General features: G+C 40.7%; 1 protein-coding gene across 3 annotated transcripts in view; it reads left to right on the forward strand.

Annotated features, from left to right (window-relative positions):
• Nucleotides 1-14,185, forward strand: part of CAPSL (calcyphosine like) — a 38,662-nt gene extending 24,477 nt beyond the window's left edge. Inside the window, exons 5-6 of one of the 3 annotated variants that reach the window (XM_045440392.1) lie at nucleotides 412-515; nucleotides 7,935-8,519. In XM_045440392.1, coding sequence (XP_045296348.1) covers nucleotides 412-513 — 102 coding nt within the window. In that variant the 3' untranslated portion in view covers nucleotides 514-515; nucleotides 7,935-8,519. Of the gene's footprint in view, nucleotides 1-411; nucleotides 516-5,114; nucleotides 6,897-7,934; nucleotides 8,520-13,893 lie in introns of those variants that run through there. The other 2 variants (XM_045440397.1, XM_045440382.1) reach the window with 2 other exon arrangements.
• Nucleotides 14,186-14,526: the final 341 nt, after the last annotated feature.

Here is a 14,526-nt window from a genome sequence, read left to right on the forward strand (position 1 = left end):
AAGGTAACACATTACTTGCCTCGACCCCAGGGCATGCCGTGTTGTTTCTGATGTGTCACAGAAAGCCTGTACTAACTACAGCTAAAGAAACTTGTTTCTTGCTCTGAATTTCAGTCTCACTGATCCGAACAGATGGGTTCCTGCTCTTAAAGAGAGGCGAGAACCTATGTTTCACTTTCCATTTAGGTTGGTGTGGAAATTTTCAAGATTTTCTATTCATCTTCCCCTCTGCCACCCATCAAGGCCATCCTCAGCTTGACTCTGCTCTTGTCTGAGATCTATTCTTGATCTGTGTCATTAAAAAGCTTCCTTGACCAAAGTTCCCCTCCCATTTACAGGTACTAGAAATATGCTTCCATTGAAGTGGTGGGAAGCAAAGTTATGTTTTTGTTTCTGACTTTTCCACTGCAGGTGACCCCCGAGGAGTTTATGAACTACTATGCAGGGGTGAGCGCATCCATTGACACTGATGTGTATTTCATCATCATGATGAGAACTGCCTGGAAGCTCTAAATGTAGGATCTGGGGACCAGGGCATTGGGTGCAGCCACATGGCTCCAAATGATTAAACATCAGCCCCAAACCAGGATCACATTTGATTTCATGTTCATCCCAGTGATTCTTCCCTGTCAACACACACTGCATTTTCTAGGGCAGGCATGACACTATGTAGTTAACTGTGACTTAACTTCTCTGAAACTGTTTCCTTAGCTCTAATATGGGAATTAATTAAAATAAGATTTGGAAAGCTCTTAGAGCCAGGCTCTAGGATACATACATGTGTCTAATAAACATTAGGTGCCTTCCTTGGCCATTAATAAAAGTTTGAGTATTTTAATTGTAATTCCCACCCACACACCCACAGTCTTTCTCCACATCCTTTTAGATGGTCTATTTCTAGGTGTGAGAATTCATCTGTTTTTATGACTGACTGTAAATTTTCTTTGTTTATTTGGCAAGAGAGAGACAGAGAGAGGGAGAGAGAGAGAGCTCACAAGCACACATGAATGGGGGAGGGGCAGAGAGAGACAGGGAGAGAGAGACAATCCCAAGCAAACTCCATGCTATCATTGCAGAGGAGACAGATGAGGGGCTCAAACTCATGAACTGTGAGATCATGACGTGAGCTGAAACCAAGAGTCAGATGTCTAACTGACTGAGCCACCCAGGCACCCCCCTGACTTTAAGAGCTTCAGTTACAAATTGGGTACCAGAAGAGAACACACATTAGCCTCAATTTTCATACCTGAATCTTGAGTTTCTCTGCCCGTGGTTTAGGGAAGCCTTGGTGTGGTGAATAGATTTGAATGACATTTTTGGGTCATCTAAAGCTTCTGTGAGATGGGAGGCCATTTCCTTGAGCAGTAGAGCTAGGACCATCCCTGTGGTTAAAATTTGAGGCCGGGCTGTGCTCTCAGATTTTATGGGGGACTTCTTGTTTAGTGAGTGAGCAGATTGTATCATCAAACCTTTGTCCGGTGGAATGTTCATCTCTCCTCTCCCTGCCATGGGCCAATGATGTTGACATTCCCACCATCACAAGAGGGTGGGGTATGACATAGACAAGGGTCACAGGCCTACTCCAAAGAGTGTATTCCAACTTGACACTTTATGGCCCAAAGTATTCTCCTTCCAGCTCTAAGCTTTGGCTTTATATCGTCAATGTGCAAGAATCTCCCCATGAAAGACTTCAAAGCAAAGGCAGCTTCAGCTGTTAGGAAATAGATGTTGAAACTATCACTCTCCTTCAATGTGTTCTGTGTCTGGGGTCAGAGATAAAAACACAGTGATCAGCCCTTTGGCTGTGATGCTGGAGGTAATAACCACCTGCCTTGTTATCAGGGCCATCCTTTTTTGTCTCCTCTGTCCCTGGCTGTACTCATCCCCTGGCTTGGGGGCATGCATTGGGATAATAGTTAAGATCCCACGTATTTAAGTGGCTCTAGAATTAGGGTCAAGCACACTTGCCATATTTTGTACTAATTCACTTGTTTACTTTTATCTCACAGACTTGGAAGTCTAGATCAAGATATACTTTGATTTAAAATTTGTGTTTAGAGCAGGTGTTTCCAGATGAGAATCATGGCAGTTTGCTTGTTGTCAAGAAGCTAAACTCCCACAGACTCTGATGACAGACTGGAAAAGTGACCTTTTTCTTGAGGATGGGAGCACCCCCAAATTTTGGGAAGCTAGTTTTTCAGAAATTAATTACACAAGTTTGGTTTTCCACTGGATTTATTATCTAGGCTTATATAAAGATTGGAAGGCTGAAAGATGCCAAGTATTATGAAAAAATATGTAGAAATGAGGCAGAAATCCAGTAGAAATTGTGATGGGCTGTATCAGAAAAATATCCATGTTTTCTGTAACCCGTACTTTGCCAGTCTTGGCTAAGGAGAGGTTCCTAGTTTCCTGGCCATGGGCAGTTTCAAGCCTACTGCTCTAGATAGATCTGTGTGTTTGATTCTAGGAATGACTCATACCTCTGCTTAACTGGGGACATAGAGTTAGCATGTGATTCTGAACAAGGACTAGGCCATAGCTATCAGCTTCGTCTCCCCCAGTCATATTTTTACTTCCTGTCTAAATGGGGCACAGGCCATGCTCTCAGATTTTAGATAACACGTGCCTCACAGTCTGTTTGGTCACATTCAGTTATCTCTCTTCTAGCAGGTCAGGTTGTGGGCCCAAAAGTGAGGATTCCCCCAAGGGCCTCTCCCCTACCCCCCTCCTCCCTCCACCCCTGTAAACAAGATCTAGCAAGTTGATCATCAAGGATCACTCCACTCCTATTTTGAGCCTTCTCTGTGATTTCTGGCCTAGTCAGAAATTTAACTCGATTATTATAAATTTAACTGTATTATAAATTTAACTCATTATTTAACTCTATTCCTTCTGGTAGCAGTGGGAGGAACAGAGAAGAGTCATTTAAGAAAAATCATTTGCTAATACTTTTCTGGATGTAGTTTTTGTTTATTTGACTTTCACAATTTAAATTTTACTCCATTTGGTCAGAAGATAAAACACAATAAAAAAATCTCCAAAATAACCTGTAGGAGCACCTTACCTGTTGGGTCTGAACCCCAGAGAGCAAGTAAACATACAAGCCAAAGATAAGAGGGTGAATTTAGTAGCTTCTCCTGAAACAGAAACAGTGTATGTGAATATTCTGAGAATCGTGATTGCTCAGAATAAGCCGCCAATATCAGTACTGTATCTAGGTTCTAGCTCCCCCTAAAGGCAACCCTAGGGAGGAAGGGAGGGGTGACCCTAACTCAGCCTCTCTTCAAGGGCTGGTTCGCATCCTGCCTGAGTTCCCTTCAGAAGCACAGGTGAGTAATTCAAGAAACGTTGGTGTCGTAGTCTAGGGAAGAATTCCTCCTGTCATTCTGCACGGCTAATTTTCTGACATTCATAGACATTCAAACCTTGATAGAATTTTTCTTCCCAGACCCAAATGGCACCCTGGAGGCTGATGTATGGCTCTTGGTGGTTTGGTGGCAGCATGGAGTAACACTTCATACCCTAGTAGCAGCTTTCTAAGGCAGAGCTGGGCCCCCCTCAAGTAGGCTGTAGATTGGCTTTGTCACATCACAGAGTTAGATTGATAAAAAATTTTTTTTTCAACGTTTATTTATTTTTGGGACAGAGAGAGACAGAGCATGAATGGGGGAGGGGCAGAGAGAGAGGGAGACACAGAATCGGAAACAGGCTCCAGGCTCTGAGCCATCAGCCCAGAGCCCGATGCGGGGCTCGAACTCACGGACCGCGAGATTGTGACCTGGCTGAAGTCGGACGCTTAACCGACTGCGCCACCCAGGCACCCCCACAGTGTTAGATTGAATACATCCCACTGGTATATATGTATTGAGTCACTGCTATGTGCCCTGTTCTGTTCTAGGCTGTGGGGATAGAGGAAGGAGCTAGAATGAATGTAAATAAAACCACTGGCTTTCAAACCAAACTAATAGCCCAGAGCTAAGATATCAGAGAGGAAACATAGGCACTGAAGCCAAGACAGTTGCAGCCCTTTATATGGCAGTGTGTTGCAGAGCATGTAGTAAATTTGGTGAATGTAGACAATCTATCAAGACAATGTCAGGAAAATACTCTTCTGTTCTTGGAAGCAGACCATTGTGTCTGCCTTTCACTTCTCTTGGCCAGTGTGGATTGCCTCACTGAGCCACAAGAGTACAAGCAGGTAATGATTCAAGCCTCTTTAGGCACCCAACAGATGGAATTTGTTCTGCTGATGTTTAATCAAGTGGAGAGATGAAATTAACCAAATGCATTTTTGGCTGGTGTGTGGGTGCCCTTCTGCTCCCCTTTCATGAAATTCTACTAACACCTCTGAGCGCTATACCCTTTTGGATTTATGCACAACTCTCTGGGCCATAGAGAATCATGGCAGTTCCAATTTCTCAGTTCAGTCCATAGAAAGGCTTTCTTGGAAATTATAGGCTGTTCTTTTAAATCAAGAGCTTGTTGAAAGAAGCAGCAAAGTTTTACATTTCAGAAATGCTTATGATTCAAGGAAAAACAAAGGAGCCAAGGATCTGATAGGTTGTCATATAATGTTATCTTCATATAATTGATCCTTTTGAAAGCCAATGTCTCTAAGCATGATCCTACTCTTCCAGGTCGCTGATGTGGAAACTATCTAACCTTGATGGAGATAGCCAGTTCTTTTCTTCTCATAAAAAAGCTCACTAAATGAATCCCCTAAAATTATGTCTTGTAAAACAGATGACGGGTGAAATCTGTTGGAAGAAACATAAACAAATGATTGATGGGGGTTCTGAGAACACTGCTGTGTGAGAAGAGTTCTTTTGCCACCTCAGTTGGTGCGGTGAGAGGTTGTGGTGAAGCAGCTCTTCCTCTCTGAGAATAGCATGACCTTCTTGTTTTATTTTCACACCTGCTTCGCCAAAGCCAGTATCTTCCCTCAGCAGAATAGAGTGGAAGGTGCTCGTTAGGAGTGCAAGACACTGAAACTATGAGCCACCAACCATTAGCTGAGGTTTTGATAATGGACCTGGCAACTACCAGAAAGGTATATTGTATCAGGGAAAGAAAAATCTCCTAATGTAATGGTCTATTTTCTTTTGTTCTAGATTCTTCTTCCTCTTCATAAGTGGAATTTATTTATGGTTTCTCTGGAGTGTTACACAAATCCTAACAGCCATTGAACACGGGTGGTGCAATTTCTGTTTCACCAAAGTTCCTGTGAGCGCCGTGGGTTTCCTGTTCCCACTCTCACTCCCAACATGGGGTCAAGTGGCAGATAGCCAAGATATGCACAGGGTCATACCCATTACGCTGCCCATGTAACTATCATTCATCTCCAGTTTCATTCTGCTCTAGGTCCCATAATAAATTTAAGATAGACCCTGTGACTCAGAGCTCAAGCACCTGAAATTTGAAGCCAGACCTGAGTATGTAGCTTATAATCCTGTCATGAAAGACTTGAGTTACTTTTTCTTTTCTTTTTTTTTTTTTACCAACCTTAAAATTTGGCGCTCAGACACTGGTATTGATTCTGGGAACATCTCGGTCTTCAATTTGAAAGGTTTGAGTTGTTTGTCTCCTAGAAACAGGCCACATGCGGAACTGATGACAATCAGTGCTTGGAGAGAGCCTTAGAGCAGGAAAGGAACCCATAATTGAGAGAAAATGACAGATGGCAGAGTAGTTTGCTCTTGCCACGGTTATAGGGAGCCCCAAAGCACTTCCACCTTGAGGGGATAAAGTGCAACAGAAATGCAGGGCATTACCAAACATCAGGCACTGACTTAATGAGACCCAGATCATTCTTTTAGTTTCCAAGGGGGACTGGAAATTAAATTCTGTTCCACAGATTGCATACTTAGTCATGCCTCAAATCTCATTTAGCAATATCATTCAGCATTCATTTATTTAAGATTATCTTTGAAGCTGCACAGTAAATACCATAAATCACCATTAATTTAACTTTGCTAATTGAGTTCATTTAGATAGAGTTTGAAGGAAAATTTACTTTCGTTTCATCTATAGTAAAGAGAATGAGCAGGTCAGTATATAAAGATTATAGGAGCTGTGCCTACCTACGTTCATGTGTGTTTTATAGGTACTTGGAGAGATCTATTTGCATATGAATGCCATTAGTAGGCTAGTCCTAAAAAGTTCCCACATATCTCAAAACATCCTAGGCCAATTGTTTGATGGCAAAGCTTTATTTATGCAACTGTATGTAACACAAACTATTTTCTAGATATTGAGGCATTCCTATATGTAAATCCTATCCTGATTGTATTTTAAATAGAAATTGAAGCTGAAAAAACAATGTTTTATAAGGCACAATTTCCATGACATTTATGCTATAAATTTTAAAATATTTTGTTTAAAAAGTTATACATGCTTATAGTAGTAAGCTACATATGCATTGAAAGTAAGAATTTGTCATAAAAGCAATAGTTAGGATATTACTTCAAGGAACCAGAAATTGAGAAGTTTTGAGTTACAAAATTAGATATGGTTTAAATATATAATACCAACTTTGTCATTGTTATTTTATCATACCGTGCCTTGCCATTAACATGATTCTGATTTAATAGAATTTCTTCAATTTATGGCTGGAAAACATTAACGACCCTTGTACTAAAAGAGTTCATCTGGTTTTTATTTCTGTTTTAAGGTCTTTCTAAAATCTATTTCTTCTTAATTAGCTAACATGCTACATATCATGCTTCTCTAAAAGTTTACTTCCTAGATGATGCTTTTGGATCATTTAAAAATGTTATGTGTGTGATATTTCAGTTTCAGGTTATGGAATTTATTCTTTGAAAATGATGAGGCCCTGTTCAAACTGTACTTGCTCACGTTTTTAAAAGAACAAAATGTAATCCACCCCCCCACCCCCCCCCCCAAAAAAAACCCACATTATTTTGACAGCCAAGAATGAGAGTTTGAAAATTTTATGTTAACATTCATTTTCTTGCAGGCTTGGACTACTTCTATCTAGTGGGCCGAGCAAGTTCCCACAATGCTCAGCCTCTGAGTGGTGCCCCTAGGACTGTGGGCAATAGAATTACTCTCTGTGTTGGTATTGAGGAATGGGGGTGGTTAAGAGGGTGAGAGAGAAATGGAACCTAGGGGCTGATTCCTGCTCTTTTACTTTCTCGTTTCCCATTATAGGAGGCACAGGGCCAACTATGAAATGCTAACATGTATCCTGACCAAATTGAGAAATTGGCCTTCTAGCACTTCTTATATGGCTAGTTCCTTGCCCTCTGCTATTGAATACCAGGCATCATGGATTCCTGGGTGACCAAGGATCCTGGAAAGTGCCCCCACTCTCTAGTTCTATCCTTACTTATGTGATCAGTCTAAACTTTCCCTAAAGAGCTTTTTATCTGTGCATCTATGCTGTAAATTTCTCTATCCTAATGTACTAATAATAATCACAGGTGCAATCATACAAAGGATGCTCTAAAGTAGTGCTTTCTCATAGAAACTTCTGTGATGATGGAAATATTCTACATCTGTGCTCTCCAAGATGTCAGCCACTAGCCACATATGGCTACTGAGCAGTTTAAATGTGGCTAGTTCAACTGAGGAATTCAATTTTTCATTATGTTTAATTTTAACTAATTTAAATTTAAAAAGCCATATGTGACTAGTGGCTACTGGATAGCACAGTTCTAAACATTTTTTATCTTAATGCAAAAAAAATGATGGCCAGTGGGCTGGCAAATCTTGCAAATGTCCCACCTTAGAGGGGAAAGGAAAACCAAGTACCCTGATCCCCAATTACCTGAGTTTCTTGATTGCCAATGGCAATTCAGACTCAATAGAAAACATTTCATGGAGAATGTAAAATGCTCTACTAAGACTCACAAGTTTTGACACCATTTCCTTCTTTCCCCCTTGCTTTATTCCCCCCCCCCCCCAACCAGGTTTCAAAAGAAGAATTTTTGAACTATTACGCTGGTGTTAGTGCTTCTATTGACACCGACGCCTATTTCATTTTAATGATGACAAAATCCTGGAGATTATGACACTGTCTATTAATCCTTTTGGAAATCATGGACTCTCAGAGAATGGAATGACTTTCAAAGAAGTCCATTGCTATAGATTTTTGATAAGATATAAACTGAAGTTTCTGAAAAAGCTAGCCTATGAAAAGCAATAGATCTTCAGTCATCTTACTTAATTGCCTGGGACATATTCATATTCTTAAATGCCTAGGATATATATTTATATCAGAAAGAAAGGAAGAACAGAAGGAAGAAAGGGAGCCATGGAGTGAGGCTGGAAAGTGGTTCATAGGTGAAATCATGTATTTCTTGTTATAGTTGTTTCTCTTATAGGTGTACATGTAGGTGGTTCCCCAACTTTCACTTATTTGTTGTCTTTGGAGTCTTTAGCAGGAGGTGATGATAAAAGGATTGGAGGAACATCTGACTGTGTAAAATATCCTGAGCTTACTTATTTTAATGTGTCTCTTGGTGAATACAAATAAAATTTATTTTATTCTGAAATTTAGTGGCTTTTTTACCCCTCTATTTTCATATTTTGATCCAGGTATTTAAAGTCAGCAAATTCCCACACATGAATGAACGGGGACATAAGTGATTCTGGGGACAAAAGGAGGGTGAGCTCAGTTGGCCCTCTTAGTTGAAGGCTGGGTTTTCATGGAGTGGGATCACTTCCTGGGTTGGCCTATTAGGATGAAAAGCAGTGCACAGGGAAATCTATGGGCTTATAAGAAGCCTTGGAGACTTTCTGGAGCTTTAAGGTAAATTGATGAGGAGGACTTTGAAAATGTTTTGGGAATTCATCTTTGGAACCTACATTTAGGCTCCTTCACAAGGCGGGTGATACCAGGTTTCCGGACCCATTTCTCTTCCTCTAATATCTGCTCCTCGGGAAACAAAAGTGGCTGGGAATTGATTACTCATATAACCACAGGCTCTTCACCTTGAAAAGATGAAGAAATGAAGTGGGAGAGGAAAGGAAAGGCTGATGCTGTGCTTCTCAAACTTAAAAAAAATTTTTTTAAAAAATACTTATTTATTTTGGGAGAAAGAGAGAGTGCAAGTGGGGGAGAGAGAGAGAGAGAGAGAGAGAGAGAGAGAGAAAGAATCCTAAGCAGGCTCTGCCCTGTCAGTACAGAGACCAACATAGGGCTCAAACTCACGAACCATGAGGTCACTACCTAAGCCTAAAGCAAGAGTCAGACACTCAACCAACTGACTACCCAGGTGCCCCACTTCTCGAACTTTAATGAGTACCCAAATCACCGGAGACTCTTGTTAAAATGCTAATGCTATTTCAGAAGGCTGGATTGGGGTTCAAACTTTAACTTGTTAACAAGCTTCTCTGTGATATTGACGCCTCTGGTTTTCAGGTAACACTTCAAGTTACAATGGATAGAGAGACCAGCCTGTATATTTCCAGTACTTATGGTTTATTATTTTTCCATCTCTAGTTGGCCATCATAATTTGTGATTTTTGACTGCTGAGCCATCCTTTCTTTGTCTTGAAGTTCTGAAAATATGAAGGAAGCATCAAGAAAATGTATGTGCCTCGCAGGCATGTGTAGGAGAGAAATAGCACTTCCAAGAGACCTTGTGTGGTGACATTCTAATTGGAGAATTTCTCACAGCCCAGGGCTGAGTCCCACAGCCTTCCAGCTTCGAGGATCTGAATGTGTCAATCCACTGAGAGTAGGTCGTTGCTCAAGAGGGACTACACTGAGCAAGCTCATAGCAATCGTTGCTAAAACTGAAATGCCAAGCCATTCAACTACTATGGCATGTTAGGGTAATGTTTGATGTGGAAAACAAACCCTAAAATTTATAAAAGTTCAAACAATGGATATTTAGTTTTCATTCATGAAGCAGTATTATGTACCAGCTGTTTGTGGTCGATGAACAGCTTTCCTCTGTGTAGTGATTCTGGGTTGCAAGATTCCTCCATTTTGTAGTTCGGCTGTTTTTCCAGGGTTTTGTAGTCAATGATATTCATGTGCCTGAAGAACAAGAGTGTATAGAGGAGACTGAACAACTTTCTGAAAAGCTGTGGTCTGGAAGGGACACCCTCTCTTCTGCTGGCATTTCATTTGATGATAACTAGTCACATGATTACATAGAAATGCAGGGGAGGCTGGGAAGCGTAGTCCTGGTCAGGGAATCTCCTTGCTGGTGAAAATATATCTAACATAAGGTCAATACAAATTTTAGTGGACTACTAGCTGTCTCTGCCACTTAAAACAGCAGTCCCCATTGCCTTCCATTTTCTTAGGGAGGCATGCTTGGTGGTCTCAGTAACCCATGTGGAATAAGATATTTTCCAGGTTGAAGGAGTATGGAATGGAGGTCTTTCTATCTTTAACCATGTTAACAACCAAGAAAACAACTTCTGCAACTGTATCTGGTAATGATTTCCCACTTAGCGAGTCTTGTCACTTGGGCTTTTATGGCTCTATTCCTGACCTTGAAATTTGTGCTAAGGCAACACTGAGGCAATTTTCTTGTTTCATATTGGAGGGGAAAAGTAAATCGTAAGAGAATGATCTTATCTGTAGATAATTCAGCAGAAAAATCATCTTGATTTAATAAATCAAGATGGGGTTTGCAAGTGTTATATATTGATAATTAAAGTGGACTGTTATTACAGATAGAAATTGTAGGGAACAATTTTAGAATCAAGTAGAGTTAAAAATCAGGATATCATTAAGATATTAGCCCTAACATATAATATCAGCTGCTAAAAATGGTAGGAGGGGAGATCTTACTTTTTTTGGTTGCAGGAGTGCAGGTAGTAGATGTTTGCACATTTTCCTTACTTTCACTTGAAACTATCAGATCCAAAATAAAATTCATTACTCCTTTCCATGCCCTCCATTAACCTCCCCCCACCATCTTCTACTTACACCAAGGATGCTTCTATCTCAGTCTGCGTCTTCAGCTACATGAGCAAGAAATCCCAGGATCTTTGTTCCCTCTCTTTCCAAGAGGCAGAATAAAGATGGTTAAGAGTTCAAATGCCAGAACCAGTCTGCGTGGTTTAAAATCTGACTCTGTGTGGATTACGAGCTGTATAATCTTGGGCAAATTACTTGACTTCTCAAACCTCAGTTTCCTCACCTGTTAAGTGGAGATAATAGTAACTACACCACAGGATGAGGATTAAATGAGTTAATATATGGAAAGCACTTAGAACTTTACCTGATGCCAGGTAAGTAAGCTATGTAGAAGTGTGTGTTATTATTTTGCATCACTTTTTAGAGTCATCTGATTACATTTTAGGGTGTCCCTTCTCTCCTTCTCCACTGTACATGTTCAGTTCCTCTTACCTCAAACTCAGAATGGTCCCCAGATAAGTCCTTGCCTGCAGTCTTTTACCTTTTCCTCCACCCTTCACGTTGATACCAAGATGATTTTTCCTAAGCCTCAGGTTCACCCATATCACTTCATTTCTTATAGATGTTCAGTAACTCCCCAAGCCCATTTAAAAGTTAAGATATCTTGGCATGGCATTTGAGGCCTCCCTGATTTGTCCTGACCTATATATTTACAGACATCTGTCCCATCACATCCTTCATGTTTTCCATGCTTTGGTTATACAGTGTGCTCTCATAAAGAATTTCTCTGGTGTTTGTCCTGGGTTCTTGGAGCATGAGCTTCTAAAATTTCCTGAGTGAGAGCATGTCTTTGTTATGTTAACAAGGTGACCCAGAGTGAGCACCTAGACAGTTTCAGGATGGGGACTGCTCACCAGAAAGCTGTACCATATGATGAAAGAGGTAGAACTTTGGGCCAGCCCACCTCTGAAAAGGGGAGGGGTTCTGGAGACTGAGTTCAGTTTCACAGACAATGACTTAATCAAGCATGCCCACATAAGGAACTCCAATAAAAACTCTTAATACTGAGTCTCAGTGGCACTTGCTGGTTGGTGAACATATTGATTTGCTGGGAGTGTGACATCCCATGATTTCAGAAGAAGAGAAGAGAGCACTCTGCCTTTCCTCTCAGACTTTGCCTTACATGTCTCTTTATCCTCCTGATTTGCATTCTTTATAATGAAACTGTAATTGTCAGTAAGCATAATGCTTTTCTGAGTTCTGGAGTCATGCTAGTGACTTACTGAAACTGAGGGTGTCATAGGAACCTGCATTTTGAACCAAGTGGCTATAAACTCAAGACTGTAATATAAAAATCCTGCCTGAATTTGTAGCCTGCCCCACAGAATTCAGACTTAAGACTTCATCAACTCTTACCTGATGCCAGCTTGCCAGCTTGCTCTATGGACTTTCCAGCCCTCACAATCATGTGAACCACTTTCTTAAAATAAATCTATATATAGTTCCCTCTCTCTCTCTCTCTTTGTCTCCTCTCCACCGCCCCCCCCCCTCCCCCAGCCTACATTAACACACACTATTGGTTCTGTTTCTCTGGAGAACTCTGACTAATCCTGATGTGCGAACAGCCCTGAAGTAAGAAGTAAACATCTGAAGTAAGAGCATTCTTGTTGGAGACTGTCCTCTATCACTTGAGGGGCCTGTCCTAACTCTGAGTGGTTAGTACCAGAATTGATTTTCAGTACACTCAGTTGGGGTTGAAGCAGCGTAACAAGCTGAGTGATTCTTTGCTAAACTGGCTCAAATCTCTAGGCCCAATTCAAAAGATAAAGTCTTTACAAAGCTTTCCACAATCTTCCGACAAGATTGACTTCCTCTTTCATTATTCTATTCCTCTTTTACTGAGTATATATGTGTCTTTATATCACAGTCTGCCAGTCAGATGTATAAGAAATTTTACTTTATTTTCTCTAATAGACTTTCAGACTTGGAGCATTCCTCCATTCAAGATGGCTGGCAGAAAATGTAGCTTAAGTCTTTCCTGGGACTTCCACTTAAGGTTTTTCTATGGTTCTTAGATCTGGCATGCAGGGGAGGGGCAGGATATAATCTCAGCTCATACAGGCTATCCTTGAGACATCTACTGTTTTTTAAGGTCTCTTAAGTCCATTGAATTATGGCAGCTTCTCTACCATACTTGGGAAATGACAACTTTGAGAAGCTACTAATGGGGTAGATGAAGAGCTCGCTTTCGAGAGGTCTGTGGATATCTAAGTGAGGAATCCAACAGGAAGTTGGATATTCATCCATTAAACCAACAAGTATTTACTGAGAAAATATTCAGTATTATCAGTGAGTAATATCTTAGGTGCTGGGGATTTAACCTTGAACAAAAGACATATGATATATTTACTTGTGGAAGTTCAAATTATTAGACATGATTCTAAAGTTCAGGGTGTTGGTCTGGATGGATAGGAAAATCTTGAAGGTGAAGAGCCAGTGAATGTAATGAAAAAAGCAAAGGTACAAGAGATATCAGATGACTGAAGGGGCAAAGTTCTGGAGTAGGAGGGAAAGATGGAATAAAGGACTTAATGGTTGATTTGGTCTTCTACTGACAGAGGGGCATCTTCTCCTTTGACTGGGAGAACAGTTGTTAAGGATTTATGGGAATTTGGGAGCTTGTAGATGGAAATAGAAAGAGAAGAAAAAGAGTCATGGCCCAGTTTTCTCAAAGCAAAGGCAAAAACATCTGCTGGGAATGAGGAGGACTGAGATTCAATGGGGGACTTGGGGAGGTGGAGATTTGGCAGGAGTCATGGAGGTCATTGGAAGGGAAAAGATGCTGCCAAGCACAAATAAAGGAAAGCACAAATTTATGTGGACACCATTTTGGCAGAATTATGAGATTTTTCAACCAGGATAGTAAAGCAGATAGGATAAAGAAGAGATGTGAATCATAGAGATGTGTCATATTGAAATAGGACTTTAGCTACCTCCATTTTGACCTCAATGTGTACTTTCTACCTAATTAGGTTCTTTTTTTCCAGGTTATCTCTGAACTTGGGCAAAAGACCTGCCAGGAAAAGCATCCCATAATGGGAACCAAAACCACATCTTCAAGCAATAACTGCCCTGATGCTAGCAAGACCCCACATAACTGACCCCAAAGCAGTGATTGACCTGACCTTTACTTCTCACCTACATGTACCCACCAACTTTTGTTCCATATTTTCCTTAGATAAACCTAGAAGTATTTTTTTTACTTTGGAGACAGCCTCGGGGACATCAGACCTCTGTCTTCCTGGCCTCACTGAAATAAATTCCTTTCTTGTTTCACCACTGTTCATCTCTCTGCCTTTGGATTTTGTCAGTCATGAGTGGCCAAACCTGGTCTATTTGGGATTCCTGGAGCCAGATGCTCTTTTGCACCCTTGGGCCCTGGTTACAATTTCATCTTGTTCCATAGTATCTATCTCTGCAATTTGCACACAAGAGGTGCTCAATGAACTGTGCTGGAATTCAGTAATTATTTAAAAGATAGGAGGATAGGGAAATCTTGAAGTTCACTGTTGTGTCACCCATAACACAAGGAAGAAATCAGACGATGACTCTGGAAGAGTAGAATCTCATTTTTTTTCTTGAATAAATCAGTATCAATGTTATTCTAGAAAATTAAACAT

The sequence above is a fragment of the Leopardus geoffroyi genome, chromosome A1, assembly GCF_018350155.1.
Source record: "Leopardus geoffroyi isolate Oge1 chromosome A1, O.geoffroyi_Oge1_pat1.0, whole genome shotgun sequence".
Lineage (NCBI taxonomy): Eukaryota > Metazoa > Chordata > Mammalia > Carnivora > Felidae > Leopardus > Leopardus geoffroyi.